This window comes from Hypanus sabinus, chromosome 7, assembly GCF_030144855.1.
Source record: "Hypanus sabinus isolate sHypSab1 chromosome 7, sHypSab1.hap1, whole genome shotgun sequence".
Classification (NCBI taxonomy): Eukaryota; Metazoa; Chordata; class Chondrichthyes; order Myliobatiformes; family Dasyatidae; genus Hypanus; species Hypanus sabinus.
Genome location: NC_082712.1, coordinates 82812718 through 82836118, shown reverse-complemented (window position 1 = coordinate 82836118; position 23401 = coordinate 82812718). Strand labels below are relative to the sequence as shown.

At 41.9% G+C, this 23401-nt stretch overlaps 1 protein-coding gene across 2 annotated transcripts in view; it reads left to right on the top strand.

Moving 5' to 3' along the window:
- The window catches only part of neurl4 (neuralized E3 ubiquitin protein ligase 4), a 126072-nt gene that overhangs the window by 40865 nt on the left and 61806 nt on the right, over nt 1–23401 (top strand). For both annotated transcript variants that reach the window (XM_059974987.1, XM_059974986.1), the window contains exons 4-8: nt 2903–3014; nt 6523–6611; nt 7868–7940; nt 10594–10855; nt 20992–21173. In XM_059974987.1, coding sequence (XP_059830970.1) covers nt 2903–3014; nt 6523–6611; nt 7868–7940; nt 10594–10855; nt 20992–21173 — 718 coding nt within the window. The remainder of the gene's footprint in view (nt 1–2902; nt 3015–6522; nt 6612–7867; nt 7941–10593; nt 10856–20991; nt 21174–23401) is intronic.

The window sequence follows — 23401 nt, the reverse complement described above, 5'->3', positions numbered from 1 at the left end:
CACACACAAAATGCTGGGGGAAACTCAGCAGGCCGGGCAGCATCTATGGGGAAAAAAAGTACAGCTGAAGTTTCTGGCAGAGACCCTTCGGCAGGACTTTGACATTGACCTGATACTGCCTGGCCTGCTCAATTCCATCAGCATTTTGGGTGTGTTGCTGCTCTCAGGTTGTAAAAGATCATTCGCTGCTTCATTTGGCAGTAAAGATAATCATTACGTATCGTTATTATGCATGGGTTTAAAGAATATCGGGGCAGCACCGCATACCATGTGCCGACAACATTTTTACGCCACTCCTGAACTAGCTATTAGGGAGATATTTAGTGGAAAGAGATGAAAATTTGATAGGAATTTCTAAGCCTCAGTCCTCAAGTAAGACAGCATAGTATTAAAGTGAGAGGAAGGGATTTTAAAGAGGATTTGAAGGGAAAGTTTTTTTTCTTCACAGTAGTTGATATCGGCTAGAGGAATTGGTTTATTATGGTTACATGTACTGAGATACAATGAAAAGCTCGTCTTGCTTACTGTTCATACAGAACAGATAATTACACAGAGCATTGAGATAGATCAAGGTAAAACAATAACAAATTGCAGAATAAAGTGTAACAGCTACAGAGAATATATAGTGCAGATAAACAAGGTGCAAGATCGAAATGAGTTAGATTGTAAGATCAAGGACACATCTTATATTTATTTTATTTTGAGATGCGACTAGGAACAAACACTTCCGGCCTGCCGAGCCACGCCAGCCAGGTGTGGAAGATGCTGTTTGTGTAGATACAGCTCATCTACTTAAGAGCCTAAATATTAAGACTCTTACTGCACCACAGTACTGTAGCGATTAGCAAAAAGATCGTCATGAACACGCTAAGCTGAAAGATGTATTTCTGCTTTGTACAACTTTGACTCTAAGTGAATCTCTTTTCAGCCTTTCCTTATAAATCAGCTTCTTTTCAACCCATCATTAACCCTTTTCTCACCACTGTGCTCTGTTTCTGGAATTCAGAAGAATGAAGGGTGACTTCATTGAAACCTATCGAATGTTGAAAGGCCTCGGTAGAGTGGATATGGAGAGGATGTTTCCTATAGTAGTGGAGTTTAAGACCAGAAGACACAGCCTCAGAATAGAGGGGTATCCTTTTAGAATGGAGAAGAGGAGGAATTTCTTTAGCCAGAGTGTGGTGAATATGTGGACTTTGTTGCCACAGATGGCTGTGGAGGACAAGTCATTGGGTATATTTAAGGCAGAGGTTGATAGATTCTTGATTAGTCAGGGCACGAAGAGATTGGGGTTGAAAGGGAAATGGATCAGCCATGGTGAAATGGCAGAATGGACTCGGTGGTCCAAATGGCCTAATTCTGGTCCTGTATTTTGTAGTCTTAAAATTGTGGTTCATATCAAGTTCACAACAAACTGACAACTTGGACCATAAACTACACTATGGTCCTTTGTGCCTAATGATATCAGAATCGTTGTCCTATTACTCCATGTCACCTCTGGACCTACCATGATTCCCCGTTGGCATTCTGCCCAAGGCTGAAGCTTTACCTTTTACATGAATTCCAATAGGGTAATGAAATTTGGCTCTGGATATACTCTAGTTCTTCAGGTTGTAGATCCGACTTCAAAGTGAACATGTCATTATCAAGATACTGTCATAGAGCACAGAAACAGGCCATAAGCACAGCCAGGTTCCATTCCTTTCATCTATATATCCCACATCCACCATTTGGCAAGAGCCTCCATGTCTTGGCAATTCATGTGCTTATCTAGATATTTATTGAAAGTTGTGAGAATCTGTTTCCAGCACTCTGTCGGAAGGAGGAATGCCCTAGCTGAAGGAGTGGTATAGCGAGAAATAAACAGTAAGACTATTTGGAATTGTTTTGCTCACTGCAATTTCAAGCATTCGGAGTTGGAGATGCCAGAAATAACCAGGAGTGAAAAGGAAACTATTTCACTACTTCTGCAAGTTGGGAACTACGAAGAATTTGAAGATATCGATAATTATCTTGAATGTTACAATGAAAATGAACATTTGATGGATGCATCATCGAAAGTATTGTATGAAGACAGTCCACTATTTTCTTCATTTACCGCTAATCAGAAGAACACAGCAATGCTGGTTGTCTGTTGTGTCCGATGGTGACAGTGAAACCTGTGCTGGAGAGATTTTAAAGTTTTTTTAAAAAAGCCTGGAGCAATTTTACTCTCTCAGCCTCAGAAGTCCAGGTCCGGTGGTACAAGCAATCACCACAATCTTGGATCTTCCTTGGTTGCTTCGCTTTCCACGGAGCATTGCAGAACCACCTTCCTGGCCGTTGGATCTCATTGTAGATCCATTCCTCCCAGTGCACTGGAGCAGACGTCACATGCTGGGTCAGACATGTCCCTATCTCACCAGGGTGTGAGGTCCACTGGCTACCCTCACCTGGTTTAGCCCACTTGTCGAAGTGGTGGAGCGGGATGTATCTACTGTTGTTTGGAACCACAGATGAGAGCTGAGTGTTCAGTAGAGACAAAAGCTGAGTGAGCTGCCCCTGAATGGACACGACACCAGAGGAGCTACCCCTCCCTGGACGTTCATAGAGGCAGCGCACACAGGATGAATAGTTCAGTCAATAACTAATACATAGTTTTATAGTACGGCAGTAGCATTGGTTTCATTTAAACACAATTTTTTAGTTAAACAATAGTTTCATTTTCATACCTTTTTACCTATTTCTTAGAAACTTTGTCTAATTGGGGAAGCTGCTTAATTGGGCCAAAATGTGGTTCCAATTAACCGGAATTCACTGTTTTTCACGTATTATAGATTACAAAATGTTTATATCTAATTAAATTTTGCAAAGAAATCTGTAAAGCATCTTTCTACATGCTTTTTTTTTATCCATGCCACAGATCCGGATTGACAAGCTGGTTGACAAATGGTCTGGGTCCATTGAGATTGGCATCACCGTGCATAATCCAAATAACTTGGACTACCCGGCAACAATGACCAATCTCCGATCAGGTCAGGAGATCCTGCCTTGAATCTCCTTTAGTTGTGAGTCTTACGTAAGACCTTGCACCAGTAAAGCCCTCCCAACCATTGAGATCCCTTACGTGAAACACTATCGCAGGGAAGCAGCACGCATCATCAAAGATCCTCACCACCCAGGCCATGCTTTTCTCTCTCGCGGCTGCCATCAGGGAGAAGGTACAAGAGCCTCAGGATTCGCACCACAAGGTTCAGGAGCAGTTACTACCCATCAGCGATAAGGTTCTTGAATAAAAGTAATAACTGCACTCACTTGCCCATCCACTGAGATGTTCTCACAACCGGTGATCTCACAGTAAGCAATTGTAATCCTCTCACTGGGTTCAATAGCTAACCTTGCTAACAGTCATGACTCAGTAGGAGAAGGCCACCTTTCATAAACAATATATGTCTAGGGTCAGTATGTTTTGGGGTTCAACCAAACTGGAAAGTTGGGATGTTCAGATTAACAGAATCTCGATTTGAGTGAATGCTGTGTAAATACTGCCCATATAGAATTATCAGTCACCAAGAAATGACAGATACATCAGCATAAAATTATAAAGAAAGTATATTTGCCAATTTCAGCTTTATCAAGCAGCTATTAAGATAAACCAAAGAAAGGAGAAACATTTAAAGGGCCCATTACAGTTAGAACAGTCTAAATGTGTGTATGACTGTTGGAGCTCAGCTCCTCTTCTAAAAGTTGGGCATAACCACTATTCATGGCGCAGAATTCTCATCACCAGTCACCATTAGAACTTCCCATTTTGGATTCCTTCATCTCATGAAGCACTCCTTGCAATAGTGTCTTCCTGTCTGATCTTCTTGATCTCCTCTCCGCATCTCCTGCCAACTGACCACAAATCTCTCTCTGCCCAGTTCTCCCTAGAACTTTCTCCTGATCCCACCATCCTGACTGGCTTACACAACATTCCTAAATTGAACAATATGGCCCTTTAACCAAAACCAAAACATTCTATCAACCGAGCAGACTGCTTTTACAGAAAACTGCTAAAGTGAAATGTCGAAACCTTAACCAAGGCTTTAAGGACTCTTTCTCATTATGTCATGTTCTCATTTATTGCTGTTTATTATTTGCACAGTTTGTTGTCTTCTGCACTCTGGTTGATCTTTTATTGATCCTGTTATAGTCACTATTCGATAGATTTGCTGAGTATGTGCACAGGAAAAGTAACCTCAGGGTTTTATGTGGTGACAGATATGTACCTGGATAATAAAATTTACTTTGGGCTTTGAGCCTCCATGATGTTGAGGTCATTGAGTAACTATTGATTACTGGTATGAAGTGCTGAAAAATCAAATAGAAGTGCTAGAAGCTTGAAATAAAAGTAGACTGTTGGAAAAACTTATCAGGTCAGACAGCATCCTTGGAGAGAGAAGCAGAGTTAGTGTTTCAGTTTGAAGGCATTTTGCCAAAACTAGGAAAGTAAAAACAAGTTAGTATGTTTGGGAAGGGATAACAAGGACATGGAAATATTTCTGATGTGGAGTGATAGGGTTTCCATGGGGATGATTTGCGGAAGCTATCTGGTTCAAAGTAAATTTATTACTGAAGTACATATATGTCACCATATATAACCCTGAGATTCATTTTCCTGTGGGCATTTACAATAAATCCTTAATAGAATAATAACCATTAAAGAATCAATGAATGGTCACACCAATTTGGTCAACCAGACAACTAAAAAGAAAGAAATAATAATAATTAAGCATTAAATATTGAGAACATGAGATGAAGAGTTCTTGAAAGTGAGTCCATAGGTTGTGGGAACATTTTAGTGATGGGGCAAATGAAGTTATTCCCTTTAGTTTAAGAATCTCATGGCTGAAGGGTAATAACTGTTCTTGAAGATGTTGATGTGAGTCCTGAGACTCCTGTACCACCTTCCTGATGGCAGCAGTAAGAAGAGAGCATGTCCTGGGTTGTGTGGGGCCATTGATAATGGGTGCTGCTTTCCTGTGACAGCACTCAGTGTAGATGTGCTCAATGGTGAAGAGGGGTCTGGGGGCAGTTGGTGTGAAAAATTAACCAGAACTATGAAATGAGGTTATTTACAGAATGGGAACACAATCAAAATGAAGTAAAAGTTGTGAAATGTTGTGCAGTGTATGCTAATGATACAGAAGGGGTTTACCAGGATTGGAACATATGAACTTTGATCTATTGGTGGCTTCCTCTGGAGTGGTGGATGGTGAGGGGAGATGTGATAAGAGTGTTATAAGATTATGACAGGCATTGATAGAGTGGACAATCTTTCTCCTAGGCTAGAAATGTCAAGTATTAGAGGGCATAGCTTTAAGGTGGGAGGGGAAAGAATTTAAAGTAGGTGCCCATGGGAAGTGTTTTTTTAACATGGATAGTAGGTGCATGCAGCGGGCTTCCTGGGGTTGTGGTGGGTGGATAGGGGGCACTTAGGCCTCCTCTCTGAGGATTACCACTTTGTCATGATGGAGGGACTTGCGTTCCTGAGGACAATGCCATCTGGAGTTTAGCTCCTGGTAGGGTCAAGGCAGAGGTTCAAACCAAGACCTCAGCAGAGGAACTGAGAGAAGATGATGACATATCGCAACAGTAGGTGAGGTGGAGGAAGGCTACAACAATGAGGGGTTCCCAGTTGTCTTACACTCCATGTCACTGGACTGTGTGGTGGCTGCAGTGTCCTCACGTTAAACAAAGTCACCTGTAGATGGTCTCCTTTAAGGGAATCCACCCTAACATCCCAGATTATCTCCTGTGGCAAGCAGCAATTGGGGACGGAGGAAAGATTGTGTCTGGAAGCCCCGATTCATGAATGGTCTCCACAGCCACCTGACGACCTCTCAAACAACCCCTTAGAAGGGCATCTTACTTTGGAAGTTTGGTTGATCGCAGAGCTTAGCAAACTGTTTGCTGATATTTCATCTCCAACTGAGAAGCCACTATCAGTGCGCAGTTGAGGGTGTTGTCTCCTCAGAATGTCAGGTTTATACTCCTCCGGGGTCTGAAAGGGTGTTGATTAAACGTTGTGATCTGGTTGGCTGGCTCAAAACACTGTGAACAGTTCAGCTGTAGAAGATTGTGATTGGCTAGCTTCAAGGGAGGTCCATTGGAAGTGTTTGATTGGCTGTCCAGATCCTGAGATTACTTGTGATTTGTTGATGCCATTGTTTCTGTTTTCTCTGGAAGGGTTTGATGTGTTTCTTGATGGATCCTTCTGTAGAGAGCTGTGCTTCGAGAAATTGTTGTTGATCACATCTTACGTGATCACATGACTACTGGGCATGAACAGATAGGGAATGAACAAGTATGGGTCATGTACAATCAAGTGGGTTTGCTGTAGTTTGGCACCGTGGTCGGCACAGGTGTTGTAGACTGAAGAGTCTGTTTCTGTGCAGTCCTGTTCTACGCTCTGTTACTGCAGCATCACTGAGAGCGTGTGGTGCACTGGTGTGGTACGTGGGAGCTGCGTCCAAACCTTCTGTCTGTTTATCCCTGCAGGGACAATTATGATGAGCGGCTGTGGAATCCTGACCAACGGGAAGGGGACACGGAGGGAGTACTGCGAGTTCAGCTTGGATGAGCTGCAGGTAATGACTCTTCCAGTATCACGGGACCAAGAGAGTGCAAAGCTGGAGGTTGCATGCACACACACGCTCTGTTAAGATCCAATGAGGAATTCCAGAGACTTAGAATCAGACTTCTTATCGCAACCTAGTGTAAAGTTTTTTGTTTGTGGTATGAAAGCCTTGCTGTTTCAAAGATTCAAAGTACATTTATTGTCAAAATATGTACGCAATATACAACCCTGAGATTCAAGACCCTGTAACTCCACCTCTTCCGTATTGTCACGTTAGCGTTTCTTTTTGTGCTGCTACAGATTCCTTACAGCCTCTGCACCGTTGTCATTGTATTTCCCAGATGTGCTGTTTACTCTGTAAGCTTCATGCAGGAAATTTCATTGCATCCTGGTGTATACAACAATAAATGGATCTGATCTGACTTGTTCATGTGGAGAAGTCAAAGTGTAGATTGGGCAAAAATCTTTTTTTTTAGTTTATGATAGATTGCTTGAAGTGGAACACAAACATAATTTCAGACTATTTATATCATGTAGAAATTTGGAGAAACAAAATTAAATTTTATTGAATATAATGCATTTAATTGCATAACAGTCTGACACTTTTCAATAGTTCAACTGAGGTAAAAATGTTTTGTTTTTGTTTCTACTCAGTGTCTGAGACTTCTCACTTAAGTGTCCAACAATAATTAGCCAGCATCGATGGATTCCAGTTACCCTAATACTGTTTTTCCATGACTGCACTTTCCTGGTGAAACCTTTCATCATACTTGTCACTGACACTGCCAAGATTTGCAGGGAAGAAGTCTAAATGGGAATGCAGAAAATGAATCTTTTGTGATGTTGCACTTCATGGTTTTGTACGTTTGAAGCCTGTTGCCAACTAGTTGCACGTAGTTTGGTGCTCTGTAATTGACAAGTAAAATTTCAGCAACATCCTTGAATGCCTTCCATGCGATTTTCTCCGGTCCCACTAGAAGTTCTTCAAATCACTTGTCATTGATGACCTGTTTGATTTGTGGACCAACAAAAATTCCTTTCTTAATCGTGGCATCAGTTATTCTGACTTGGATTATGAATTGAAGTAAGAAATATAGGTGATCTTTTTTTTAATGGTATGAGGTTGGGAAATTTCTTTGTGATTTTCATGACAGCAGCTCCAAATCCAAAAGATACACCCAGAAGTATTCTTTATTGTCCGATGTTTTTAATTGAAGGTTGTCAAAAGGGTTTTGTTGTCTGAGATGCTTTTATTGCCTTCCACAGGAAGGGGATCACATCGGCCTCATGAGGAAATCCAGTGGAGCCTTGCACTTTTACATAAATGGCATTGACCAAGGTAAGGCGAGTTTTGGGTTAACTTGTCCTCAGTGTAGTCTGTAACCTTGGTCTGGCCGTCCCACTAGTCTCTATTATCCCAACATTGACACAATTTAGTGAAGCCCTGATTTCACATTTGGACAAACGGTGGCAGAACGTGCAGCATTTGGTTCAACTTGACAGGAAGGAGGAAGGTTGTGTCATGTCGTTTCAGGACATCTGCAGAAAAGCAGTCACTATTTTAATATTGTTGATACATGTTCTCCCTGTAAATGGAAGCCAGGTGGATAATGAGCAGAATCTGAATCAGTTTTAATATCATTGGCATATGTTGTGAAATTTGTTAACTTTGTAGCAGCAGTATATAATAAATATTGAATAAAAGGAATTACTGTAATTATATAAATGTATTTTAAATAACTAAATTAAATTAGTGCAAAAACAAAATTTAAAGTAGTGAGGTAGTGTTAATGGGTTCAATGGCCATTTGGAATACAGATGGCAGAAGGGAAGAAGTTGTTCCTGAAGCATAAGTGACAGCCTGTTCCTGTACCTCCTTCAGTGAGAAGAGGGCATGTCCTGGGCAATGGGGGTCCTTAATGATGGATGCCACCTTTTTAAGGTTCGCTCCTTGACAATGTCCTGAATACTATGGAGGCTAGTACCCAAGGTGGACCTAAATTTGCACCTCTGCTTCGATCCTGTGGAGTACCCCCTCTCTTTCCCCCCCCCCCACTCCTACCAGTCAGTGGTGCAGACGCTGTAAATTTGAAGATGCTGAAAGTTCTTTATATGTTCAGCAGCATCTGTGAAAAGGGAGAGTTCATCTTCGCTAAAATCCCAGAGTTGAGGAAAATTTACAGCAGTGGGATGCGGGAACTGGAACACCTGGGGGAAACACGCATACATTCTGATTTATACTGAAGCCCCAGGATCCGCGTCGCGTGTTTTAATTTTACCTACAGTGTCTATAAAATGTATTCACCACCACCCCACCCCAGAAGTTTTCATGTTTTATTGTTTGACAACACAAACACCGTGGATTTAATTTAACTTTGACTCTGATCAATAGAAAGGACTCTTTCGTGTCAAAGTGAAAATAAATTTCCACAAATTGGTCTAAATTTATTACAATTATTAAACACAAAATAATTTATTGCGTAAGTATTCATCCCCTTCAAGTAAGTATTTAGCAAATGCACCTTTGGCAGCAATTACGTCCTTGAGTCTGTGTTGTTAGGTCTCTATCAGTTTTGCACATCTCAACACTGAAATTTTTCCCCATTCTTCTTTACAAAACTGCTCAACCTCTGTCAGATTGTATGGGGATCTGAGTGAACAGCCCTTTTCAAGTCCAGCCACAAATTCTCAATTGGATTGAGGTGTGGTCTCTGACTTGGCCACTCCAGGACACTAACATTTTTTAACCCATTCCTGTGTAGCTTTGGCTTTATGCTTGGGGTCATTGTCTTGCTGGAAAACAAATCTTCTCCCAAGTCGCAGTTCTCTTGCAGACTGCATCAGGTTTTCCCTGTATTTTGCTGCGTTCATTTTACTCTCTACCTTCACAGCCACCATCATGTTTCACAGTAGGGATGGTGTGTTTTTGATGATGTGTGGTATTTGGTTTACTCCAAAGCTAGTGTTTAGTCTGATGGCCAAAAAGCTCAATTTTGGTTTCAGCAGACCATAGGACCTTCTTCAGAGTCTGCCACATGCCTTCTGGTGAACTTCAGCCAAAATTTCATGTGAGTTTATTTTTCAACACTGGCTTTCTCTTTGCCACCCTCCCATAAAGTTGCAACTGGTGAAGCACCTGGGCAACAGTTGTTGTATGTGCAGTCTCCCTCATCTCAGTCTCTGAAGCTTGTAACTCTCCAGAGTTGTCATAGGCCTATTGGTGGCCTTACTCACTAGTCCCCTTCTTGCACGGTCACTCAGTTTTTGAGGACGGCCTGCTCTTGGCAGATTTACAGCTGTGCCATATTCTTTCCATTTCGTGATGATTGACTTAACTGTACTCCCAGGGATATTCAGTGACTTGGAAATTTTCTTGTATCTATCTCTTGATTTTTGCTTTTCAATAACCTTTTTGGAGTTGCTTGAATTGTTCTTTTGTCTTCATGGTGTAGTTTTTGCCAGGATACTGACTCACCAGCAGTTGGGCCTTCCAGATACAGGTGTATTTTTACTGCAATCAATTGAAACACCTTGACTGCACACGGTGATCTCCATTTAACTAATTATGTGACTCCTCAAACCAGTTGGCTGCACCAGTGATAATTTGGTGTGTCATATTAAATGGGGGTGAATACTTATGCAATCAATTATTTTGTCTTTTATATTTATAATTAATTTGGACCACTTTGTAGAGATCTGTTTTCATTTTGACCCAAAAGACACTTTTTCTGTTGATCAGTGCCAAAAAAGCCAAATTAAATCCATTGTGACTCAATGTTGTAAAACAATAAAATGTGAAAACTTCCGGGGGCGGGGGGAATGAATGCTTCTTAGAGGCAATGTACATTAATTTATCTTCCTAATTTAGATCAGATCATTTCACTTAATGATTCAATTTCTTTTCTGCTTTCTTTTTACCTGTATCCTCTTTTGTTTATCTTTCCTCACTCTCACTGTTTTCTCCTCTCCCCTCACCCGAATTTCTTTCTCAGGGGTGGCAGCCACCCAGACCTTGCCCACGGTCTACGGGGTGGTGGATCTCTATGGCATGGCGGTGAAAGTGACCATCGTCCACAATCACAACCACTCGGACCGGCTGCGCAGGAACAATGCCATCATGAGGGCGCTATCGCCGGACGTGGGGCGGCGTGTCTTCGATTCGGGGGATGGTGAGGTGGAGCGGCTACTCTTCCACCCCAACTGCGGGCAGAAGGCTGCCATCGTCTGTGACGGCCGGACTGCCCTGAGGCCGCAGTAAGTCCACGGTCCCTTGGCTGGCTCCCGAGTTCGGTTCTGCTCTGGAACTTCCAAGTTTACTTGGAGTTTTGTGTCTAGTTGTGGTTGCTCCATTACAGGAAAGATGAGGAGGCTATGGAAAGGGTGCAGAAAGGATTTACCAAGGTACTGGTTATTGTGATGTGAACAAAGTTAACTGAGAGGCACTGAACTAATTGGTACAGAAGTGTTTTATTCAACAGAAACGAGCAGCAGGCATCATACTGAGACACTCTTGGAGGAAGAGGCCTCCCAACCTAAAATTGACTTTTTTATATGCTAAAGATCAAAGGTAACAGCAGGACAATTGTATGTTTACAGTATATTGACAATGCTTCCTTTGAATTACATATCATTTTCAAACCCTCTCTCTTCACACCCAGACTCTAGACAACCAAAATGGATGTGTATCTCCACTGACTCCAGGCCGCATTCATGCATATGCAGACATTTAAGGTCTTGTAGCGGTGTGCTACACGCAGCGCTAAAATTACGACACGGAGTCGGTAACTGCAGTCGAAGGAAAAAACTTTATTCGAAAACTTCAGCCTCACTTTTAAGCCTCTGTCAACTGGCCCCCCATGGCGCAGAGGCTCCAAAGCTCTGTGCTCGCAAACCCCCGTAGGCTATCTAATTGTGAGTCGGTTCGGATACGCTAGGAAATGAGTCGCCACAGTCTAATTATTCTCTGTGTTTTAAATCCAAACTGTACTCCACATTCAAATCTGAATTATGCCCCAACTTCAGCCCCAACACTGGTAAACTTCTTTTGTACCTTTTCTTTAGAGGGTATGAGCTACCAGTAGAGGTTCTCAAGGGTCTTCTGAACCAATGCTTTCTGATAGGCACACTGTCCCAGTTCAAACTGCCTTGCCCCTCCTTCAGTGAACTGGGGCAAGGCTTCTGGTTCATGGTCATCCAGAAAGCCCAGGAAGAGATCAGAAGAGTGAATGCTGTTAGAATCCATGTGGAAGAAGTTAAATCCATCTGGTACTCCTCAGCCTTCCCTTTATTTCATTGTCCACTGGCCTGTCCTATTAGATTCTTTCAGCCCCCTCCCTTTTCCAAATGTTACTTCCCAGCTTCTCTCTTCATCACCTTCACACACCCAACTTCCCTATCACCTACCAGCTTCCCCTTTCCCACCTTCTGGCTTCTGCCCGGCCTCTTTCTTTCCAGTCCTGATGAAGGGTCTCAGCCTGAAACATCGTCTATTTATTCCCCTCCAGAGATACTGAATTCTTTCAACATTGATTGTGTGCGTGCGTGCGAGTTGCTTTCTCCTGCACTCTGTTGCTCTCACATCTTTCTTGTGGTGTGGTGACCAGAACTGTACGTGGTTTTCCAACTGCCATCTAACCAATGTTGTGTATGGCTTCAAACCTGACTCCCTAACTCTTGACCCATGTGGGCAGGCATACTAAATTAAATACCATTTTCACTGCTCTCTTCACCTGAGTCACCACCTTCACCTCCCTGTGAGCAAGCAATCAGTTTAAAACTTAGAATTGAAGTTGATTTCTTTTTGTTTATGTAAATGGATGGGGCGCAGTGTGGCAAAAGCCGTAAATTAAATCCACAAATCAGCTATTACTTAATCCTTCAAAAGCCGAAAAATCTCTGATCCTCTGACCTAGTGCATTGAAGCACTGTGCTACCTTGCCATTAGGAGAGAAGGTTCATTTAACTTGTGTGTCAGCCCATTTTGGAATGAGCTGCAGTATTAGGTAATACAGTGTATTGTGGTTAGTTAGGACACATAGGAACCAATATATTATGGGCTAATTAAGCAGCTGTCCCAATTAGCTTAAGTTTCATTGCAATAGTTAAAGTATAAAAAAGACCAACTACCATTTAACTGAATAACAAATTATGTATTTCAATGAAATTCAGAACAAATTAGAACACTACCAAAACTACTACCGTATATAAAAGTGTATTAGTTCCTAATTATTATCAACAGAGGAATTCATCCAACGTATGGCTGCCGTGCTCTCCTGATTGAAGTAAATAAACAATCAGTGCAGATAATGGACAGTTTTCATATGATGCTTTTGCGATTGCATCCCCCGAATCTTCATTTTGTTTGTACCATTCAAGATGATTGTTGATACCTTCAAATTCTTTGTAGTTCCTAACTAGTTGAAGTAGTGAAATCATATCATTTTCACTCCTGGCAGTTTCTGGCATCTCCAAGCCTGAATGCTTGAAATCGTAATGAGCAAAACAGTTCTGAATTGACTTGTTGCTTAATTCTCACCAAGTATCAGTGACAAGAATTGCTGCTTTTTTGAAGAGGAGCACATGCAACTGGTGCTATTTAAAAAAACAGTTTGCTTTAAGCACAGTATCATGTCTACACAAGTGCGTGCGACTGATGCTAGTTAAAATGCAGTTTGCCATGTTCCAGTGAAATGGCATAGTGTTCCATATACACGAAGATAAATCACAAACACGAGAAATTCTGCAGATGCTGGAAACCCAAAGCAACACACACAAAATGCTGGAGGAACTCAGCAGGTCAGGCAGCATCTATGAAAATGGTTAGATAATCAACATTTCAGGCTGAAACATTTCTTCAGGACTTCTGAAGAAGGGTCTCGGCCCAAAATGCTGATTATCTGTTTATTTCCACAGACACTGCCTGATCTGCATAGCCCCTCCTGCATTTTGAGTGTGTTGAAGGGAATCTCGGCTATTTTCTTGACTAGTTTTTGTTTTCTTTAAGAGTTGTCCCAAATAAGCGGATCCTCTGATTAACCAATGGCCCAGTTAATTGAAATCCACTGTGTAACCAAGCATTAAGAAAGCTATTGCATTAACCAACATACTCGCTTGCTTAAAACAAAATTGTCAGTTTTGAAGCATTTGTTTGACTCTTTAGTCTCAGCTTCTTGATTCAATAGTTTATTTTCATTTACAGCTGGGCACAATGAAATTCATTGATTGCGTGTAGCTCACAGAGTAAACATATGTTCAGTAGCCACTTTATTAGGTATAGGAGGTAACCTAATTAAGTGTCCACTGAGTGCATTTCTGTATGTATGCAGTCTTCTGCTGCTGCAGCCACTCTGCTTCAAGGTTCATTGTGTTATGTATTCAGAGATGCTCTTCTGCACACCACTGTTGTTTTTTTCTTTTGCCCATTATGCCACTGGCATTTAGGGCAGCAATGACGGTTCTCCATCTCTGTCGGTGTTCTGGACTTCCTTTCTCACGTCAGTAGCATCCTCTTGGTTTTCCACGACTGTCAGTCATGCAAGTCCTGTGTGGAGACTCAGGAATACCATTGCACTCAGATGCAGAAGGATTCTTCATCGCTGTTCCCTTAACAGTTTTACTTCACCGGTCAGGGGTGTTAGCCCTGAGCTGAGCCCCCAAACCTGGAAGATCAGTAGACCACTCTTAGTCTGGCCTTTCCCTGTGACCTATTTGGCATGAGTGACCCTACCAAAAGCCAAAGCATAAAGCCCTGACTTCAGCAAATATGGCTTTCCAGGTCAAACATCTAAACCGTACAATGGGATATGTTGGTCCTCTTGTAGGACACCACTAAGTACATTGTTCCCCAAATTCCCCTCCCTCACACATGAAAAAACGAGAGAGATTGGGCTAAAACACAGAATATAACAAACTATAAGAGTGGGGAAAAAAAATCTGTAGTTCAAGTCCATATCCAAAATGCAGAAAACCTGGGTAACATTCTCCGAGCACAATGGTAGGTCTTTCCCTCTGCGGCAGCAGAGCAGTCCCACCAACAGTCAAAGGGCAGTATCCCTCCCGACAACAGAACAAAATCACCGGTAATCAAAAGGCAGTCTCCACTCTCCGCAGCAGAGTGATCTCACCAGCAATTAAAAGGCAGGCAGGCGGTGCTCATCTTCGGCATTCACCTTGATGTTTCAATTTCCCTTGTCACTTTAATCAGCGAACATGGAACTTTAATCGGCGAGATAGAGTCGAGCATCAGCTTGTGCCCCACAGCCTTCATGCATGCTGCCTCTGCCTTCCAAAATTCTCTCGGAGACTGTAGAGTGCTGAAACACCCAAACTGCGAATCACAGGCTTCAACAGTTCCAGAATCACATTTAAGACAAAAAAAACAAATGTAAAAGACATAAGAAATGAAATGTATGGTATCATGAGTTACCCAGAAGATGTTGACCGAAGGAGCGTTGTACGCAGGCACTCTCTCTCTCCGTCTTGTTTTACGGCGGTTGGCACCCAGCTTAATGGTGCATTACCGCCTCCTTCTGCTCCGGAGTATGCGATGGACTCACATTCTAAATCCCTTCACCCAATCGCACACATACACATACCCTAACCTACACTTTATCCTCCCCATCCTAGTACCCTATTTCTGTTTATCCATCATATCCTATAAAAAAAACCTCTGTACCCCTTAAGAAAGCTAAAAATACCCTGACCTGTGTTCTCTCACCCATGCCCAGCAACCCTTTTATTGTGAATTCCTGCACCCCCAATTCCTTTAGATTAATTCTCATCATCTCTCTCTGTATCTTATACTTCCTGCAACTCAGAACTACATGGTCTACTGACTCCTCTTCCTGACATTCCGCACACAGTCCTGTCTGGTGTTTCCCTATCAATTTCAATGTTTGGTTTAGTGCACAGTACCCCAGCCTTAACCTAGTCCACACAATTTCCTCTCTTTATCTACTTCCTACCCTAGTACCTGCAACACTTTTTTGTATTTGATATAAATGCCTCCCTTTCCCCTCCCTGTCCCATCTTTCTTGCCACATTTGGTTAATTTTTTCCCAGATTACACACTTAACCTCTGCTTTACTGATACTAATGTGCATATCTATATTTTCTTTCTTTATTGCCCTCTTTGCCAACTCATCCACCCTTTCATTGCCCTTCACCCCTACATGAGCTGGAACCCATAGAAATTTAACCTGACCTCCCTGATTTGCAACTCTTGTGACTGACTGAAGGACTTCATGAAGTACATCTTGCCAGCTGTTTGAGTGAGAAGACCTTAAACTTGCTAGAACTGAAGATGAATCTGAGCATATCAACACTTTGGCTAGTTTAGTTTTCTCCACCCAGCGCAACCAACACTGCCATCATCTCCACTGTATACACCACTAACTTATCAAATATTCTTTTGCTGATTGCAATTGCTTTTGCTGGTATAGCCACCCCAAACCCTGTCACTCCTGTCTCAGGTTCCTTAGCACCATCTGTATAGACCTGAGTATAATCACTATACTTTTCCATCACATGACAGTTAAATGCACTTACCAAATCAGTTTTATACTTTCCTTTTTACCTCTAACAAATGCCAGTCTACATCAGGCCATACCAGCTTCCATGGAGCCACAACTGGATAAACTACTGAAGGACTTATCCTTAGATCAAACACTCCACATGATCTAGCAATATCATTCCCTACCCGACTAAAGTTTTCCCTCTGAAACTTCCCATTTTCCCAGGACTCCTGCAACACTCCTTTAGCAGGGTGAGAATCATTGTGTCCCTGCAAATTAACCCTGTAGTTTGCCATCAATTGCATCCTTCTCAATTCCAAAGGCATTATTCCCATTTCTACCTGCAGGGCTGATACTGGAGATGTTTTAAAAGCCCCACTGCACACTCTCAAAACCTGAGCCTGAATCACGTCCACTTTCCTTATAAGAGACCTAGCTGCTGATCCATAAGCTGCACTTCCATAATCCAACACAGATCTTACTAAAGCCACATACATTCTCTTCAATGCTGAACAACTTGTTCCCCATTCCCTACCAGTCAAACATCTCATCACACTTATTACTTTTTTACATTTCTCCTCAACTTTCCTGATATGGTCTGCCCATGTTAATCGTGAATCAAATATAACTCCCTGAAATTTAAATGATCCAACCCTTTCTAATTCAATCCCATACATCCTTAACTTCTTCCCTACTTCAATTCTTTTCCTAGTGAAAAATACAGTTTGAGTTTTTTCCACTGAAAATCTACATCCCCAATCATAACCCCACTCTACCACTTCATCAATTGCTCCTTGTAGTTTCCTGATTATATGCTCCGTGTTCCTGCCTCTTTTCCACAAGGCCCCATCATCTGCAAACAGTGACCTACCTATATCAACTGGTACCTTTGTGAAGACATCATTGAGCATAATGATGAAAAGTAACGGGCTAATCACACTACCCTGAGGTGTGCCATTTCCCACTATGTACTGTTTTGATCATTCTGATCCAATCCGAACTTGAATTTTTCTACCAAAAAATCTTTAATCCAATTAAAAACTCTCCCCCCAACCCCCATCTTGTGCAGTTTAATTAATAATCCTTCCTTCCACATCATATCATAGACTTTTTCAATGTCAAAAAACACTGCAACTACTGATTCTTCATTTGCCTGGGCCTTTCTTATTTCAGTCTCTAACCTTCTCACTGAGTCCATGGAATTCCTTCCCTTCCTAAAACCACTCTGATAACTTGCCAGCATTCCTCTCTTCTCAAGATCATACGATAACCTTTCAGTTATCATCCTTTCCATTACCTTACATATATTTGATGTTAGTGCTATTGGCCTGTAGCTAGTGGGTTTTGACGGATCCTTGCTAGGTTTCCTTATTGGAATTACTGCTGCTTCTTTCCATGCACTTGGCAATCTTCCCTCCTCCCACACTCTGTTATAAAAATGCAGTAACTTCAAGAGCGCTCCTTCTCCTAGATTTTTTAGCATATTAGATCTTTCCCTGGGGAGGTTGGTCTCGATCTCTTTATTGCTCTCACCATTTCTGCCAAAGTAAATGGATCATCAATTATATCATCTGTTTCTTTCCACCTGTTTAACACACCTGGGTATTGACTCATTGTTCTTTCCCTTCTCCTTCTTCAGACAAATTTTCTGAACTATGTATCTTTACAAATGACTTGGCCATGATCTCAGCCTTATCCCTGCTGGAGACTGCTGTTTCCTTCTCAGATATCATTACTGGATACTCCCAATCCCTTCAATCTCCCCCCATCCTCTTAATCATTCCCCACATTTCTCCCACAGGCGTTGTTCTTCCTATTTTGTTGCAAAAACTCCTCCAACTTGCCCTTTTAGCTTGACATATAGTTCTTTACACTACTGCCTGTGCCGCCTTATATTGAATCAAATGCTGCATATTATGGGTTCTTTTAACTAGCGTGAATGCTCTATTTCTGTTTTTTACAGCCTGACAACATTCCTCTGTCCACCATGAAACCATGTTTCTATTCATCCTATTTTTACTCCTCGGTATAGATCCTTCTGCTGCCATAATAATTGCTGAAGTCACCTGACTGTTTAATTCATCTATATCTCCAGAAATGTCAATCTTTGTCAATGCTTCTTCACTTAACTTCTGGAACTTACCCCAATCTGCTTTTCCAAACACGCACTTTGGGACTCCCCCACCTGGTCTTATTTCAACTCTTTCACCCACTGAACATGAAACTGGGTAGTGATCACTGCCCACTGTTGAAGCTGTCCAAACTCCCCAGTTACTGATGCCAGCCAAGACATTAGACTCTAATGTAATATCTAATACCGACTCAGTTCCTGTTGTGTTTATCCTTGTTCCTCTACGATCATTCATACACACCAAATCCCTTTTCTTCCATCAAATCTTCAATTACCGTTCCATTTCAATCTGTAATCGGATCCCCCCATATTGTGCTGTGAGCATTGAAATCTGCACACCACACTACTTTGTCTATTTTGTCCTTGTATCCTTAGTAGGCTGTCCAAATCCACCCTTTTACATGGATTGTAGTAGTTAATTATAACCACTCCCTCCCCTCTCCCATATTTCCACCACTATGTATTCCTGATCGTCTCCTTTTTCCAGTACTCTATACCTTGCTTGATTAACATAGCACAACCTCCTCCCCCTAGATTTCTATCTTTCCTTATCATTGTATACCCATGTACCACAAAGTCTAAAGCTGGTTTCAACCAAGTTTCCTGAATACACAACCATTTCCTTAATAAAGTCCTTAAATTCCTGGCCATTGGCCAGTAAACTCCTTGCATTCCATTGCAAAAGAATCACCATAATGAGTACTAACCAACCTATGACACTTCCTGGCTTGACTGATTAGTGAGGTTCTCCCTCATTTCTTCCCATGTCAGTCCTATTAACCCTAAGTGGTTTACTGCTGCTTTGACCACCAGCTGAATTTTGTCACTTTTTGACTTTATCTCTGCCGTACTATTAATGACTCCTGCAGTAAATGTTACTAGAGCTTTTTTTCCCACATAAATCCTGTCATTTACTCTTCGTTGTATCTCTTGCACCCTATTGCTCTCTGATCATTAGGAGCATTATTCTGTTCTCTTTACATTCTTACAGCTTCTGCATAAGTGATCTTACTTTTCACTCTTATTTCTTGAATTTTATTCTCCCGTCTCATAACCTCACACCCACTATACGCCACATTATGAGCTCCTCCACAATTACAGCATTTTGGTTGCACTCCTGTTCCGCACTTTCCATATTCATGATCACCCCCACATCTAGCACACCTCCTCTGCCTTTTACAGTTTTTAGCTATGTGTCCAAACCTTTGACAATTATAGCACCTCAATGGCTTTGGCACATATACCCTTACTGGGTAACTCATGAAACCCAGGAACATTTTCCTTGGAACTCTTCAAATTCAATCAATACTGTTTCACTTTCCTTTTTCATTCCCTCCTTTGTTGTTTTCAGTCTTAGAACATTAATTACTTTCCCCCCTTTGATATTCCTCTTCAACTCCTCCATGTTTATACTCATTGGTATACCCGTAATCACTCCTTTACAACCATTATTTCGTGCTCCCACCCTCCCTGTATATTTCACCTTGCATTTTCCTATCTCTTTTAGTTTGAGTGCTTTCTCAAGTTGTTCCTCATTTGCACATCTTACCAACAGATTGCCATCATTAAGGACTTTTGCAAATACTATTTCCCCTATCTTATTTGCCAGAGTTGTTAGCACAAACGGGTTAATTTGCTTCATGTGTCCTTGCGCCGCCTTATTAAACCTAATTATGACAACACCTCCTCTCTGAACTTGTTCATCTTCCTCACTTTCAGAACTCTCTCCATTGTCATTTCTTATTCTTTTATTCTCTTTGTCTCAGTTTTCATTCATCCATCCCCTCACTTCCTCCTTGTTCCCTTTATTTCTCCCTTCACAATAATCCATTTCTCCCCAGCTGCCTACCTCTTTTTCCAAATCCCTATCCCGCTCCTTCTCCACTCTTTCCCTCAGCCCCTCCTCTCGCCTTGTCTGCTATTACCAGACCCAGGCAACCCCCTCCCAGCAATTCCTGCTCCTTCCCCACTCTCTTTCCCTCAACAAGTTCCAAACCACATTCACACATGCACCAACTCCCTGGCCATATGCAGGTACTGCCTTGACCGAAAATTTTTGTGCATTGAGTTGTTGCCACATAATTGGCTAATTAGATTGTTGGATTAACAAGTGTATTGAGTGTATTGCTCATTATGTGCCGTGTTGCACTCAAGACCACTTTGTTCGGTACACCTGCTCATTCATGCAAATATCTAATTAACCGGTCATCTGGCAGCAACTTAAGGCATTAAAAACTTGCGGTTTTGATTGTTCTTGCCAGTTTTTTTACTATGTAAATGGTTTGCCATTGCCGCCTTCTGGGCAGTGTCTATGATGTTGTAGTGTGACAAAGCCACCAGAGAGATGCAGGTCGTAGATACAAAGTAGTCTTTTATTCAATAAAAGGAGACACAGCAGGTATCATATCGAGACCCTTCTGGAGCCAGCTCGACCTAACATTACGTGACATTTATAATGCTAAAGATCAAAGGATAATTCTATAGTTACAACGTATTTACAATGCTTCCTTTGAAATACATATAATTTTCACACCTCTTTCACACCCACACTCCAGACACCCAAAATGAATGTTTTTTCACATTGTCTGTTTTCTCAATTAACAGCTCTAGGGTCCTATTTTCCAGAGTTCATTTTAAGTTTAATCTACAGTCCATGTTCAGGACTAAAGATTGGCTGCCAAAGTTAATACTTTGTCATGCACCCTGTCCAGAATATGCTCTAACAGCTGTGTGTTCTTCCTGTACAGTGCAACAGATGACTTTAACCACGGGGTGGTGCTCAGCAACAGGTCCCTCAGGAGCAACGAAATCTTCCAAGTCCGTATTGACAAGATGGTAGACAAGTGGGCTGGGTCCATAGAAATAGGCGTTACCACCCACAATCCTGCTTACCTTCAACTACCGTCCACTATGACTAATCTACGCTCAGGTCTGTTTCTTTTGGTTCCTACTTTTATTTCATTGTTTTCCCGACCAATCCCTCACCTTTCTCCTGTTTCCAATCCGTATTTCAGTACAATGGTATTTTTGCCCTTTGAAAAGTAGTCCAGAGGCTTGAATTTTCCAATAGTGATTTGGGAAATTGAATTAAGTGTGTAGTTCATTTTTAAAAAAGTAGATTAAGTAACATGCACTCTTTTAAGAAAAGATTAACAAGGATGTTTCCATATGGAAACATTGAATAGGTTAGGACCCTATTCCTTGGAATGTAGAAGATTGAGGGGAGATTTCATAGAGGTATACAAAATTATGAGGGTATAGATAGGGTAGATGCAAGTAGGCTTTTTGGGTGGGACTACACCAGAGGTCATGGGTTAAGGGTGAAAGATGCAAAGTTTAAGGGGAAACATGAGTGGAAAATATCTCAAAGGCTGGTGAGAGTGTAGAATGCAAGTGGTGCGTGTGAGCTTGATTTCAACATTCAAGAAGTTTGGCTAGATACATGGATGGTAGGGGTGTGGGGTTCTATGGTCCTGGTGCAGGTCAAAGGGACTAGGCAGTTTAAGTGGTTTGGTACTGACTAGATGGGCTGAAGGGCCTTTTTCTGTGCTGTACATTTCAATGACTCTGTGAGCAGAGGACTAGAATTATAGGGAGAGGTTGGCCAGCTTAGGTGTTGTGTCTCTAACTTTAGAGTAATATTTGAGTAATCTTGTATTGCTTGATTAAACATATTTTGTTTATATAATTCATAATGGGTTAAATGTAAAAATATTTGAATTGTGTACGTCATAATGCTAACACGTGCTTTGCTTAAAGAAAAGCACATATCTCGGCCTCTTGTTTTTCTTTTAATTAGTTTAATGTTGTGAAGTTGTAAAACATAATGTCTTTATTCCCTGGAACATGGGAGAATGAAGGGCACCATTTATGTTTAAAATTATGAGAGGGATGAATATGCTAGATGTTTTAGTTGTTTCATCAGGGTACGGCTTCCTAAACTAGGGAACAGATTCATCAGGGTAAGGCTTCCTAAACTGGGGAACAGATTCATCAGGGTACGGCTTCCTAAACTGGGGAACAGATTCATCAGGGTAAGGCTTCCTAAACTGGGGAACAGATTCATCAGGGTACAGCTTCCTAAACTAGGGAACAGATTAATCAGGGTAAGGCTTCCTAAACTGGGGAACAGATTCATCAGGGTAAGGCTTCCTAAACTGGGGAACAGATTCATCAGGGTACGGCTTCCTAAACTGGCGAACAGATTCATCAGGGTAAGGCTTCCTAAACTGGGGAACAGATTCATCAGGGTACGGCTTCCTAAACTAGGGAACAGATTCATCAGGGTACAGCTTCCTAAACTAGGGAACAGATTCATCAGGGAACAGCTTCCTAAACTAGGGAACAGATTCATCAGGGTAAGGCTTCCTAAACTAGGGAACAGATTCATCAGGGTAAGGCTTCCTAAACTGGGGAACAGATTCATCAGGGTAAGGCTTCCTAAACTGGGGAACAGATTCATCAGGGTAAGGCTTCCTAAACTGGGGAACAGATTCATCAGGGTAAGGCTTCCTAAACTGGGGAACAGATTCATCAGGGTACGGCTTCCTAAACTAGGGAACAGATTCATCAGGGTAAGGCTTCCTAAACTAGGGAACAGATTCATCAGGGTACGGCTTCCTAAACTAGGGAACAGATTCATCAGGGTAAGGCTTCCTAAACTGGGGAACAGATTCATCAGGGTAGGGCTTCCTAAACTAGGGAACAGATACATCAGGGTAAGGCTTCCTAAACTGGGGAACAGATTCATCAGGGTAAGGCTTCCTAAACTAGGGAACAGATACATCAGGGTAAGGCTTCCTAAACTAGGGAACAGATTCATCAGAGTACGGCTTCCTAAACTGGGGAACAGATTCATCAGGGTACGGCTTCCTAAACTAGGGAACAGATTCATCAGGGTAGGGCTTCCTAAACTGGGGAACAGATTCATCAGGGTAAGGCTTTCTAAACTAGGGAACAGATTCATCAGGGTAAGGCTTCCTAAACTGGGGAACAGATTCATCAGGGTAGGGCTTCCTAAACTGGGGAACAGATTCATCAGGGTAGGGCTTCCTAAACTAGGGAACAGATTCATCAGGGTACGGCTTCCTAAACTGGGGAACAGATTCATCAGGGTAGGGCTTCCTAAACTAGGGAACAGATTCATCAGGGTACGGC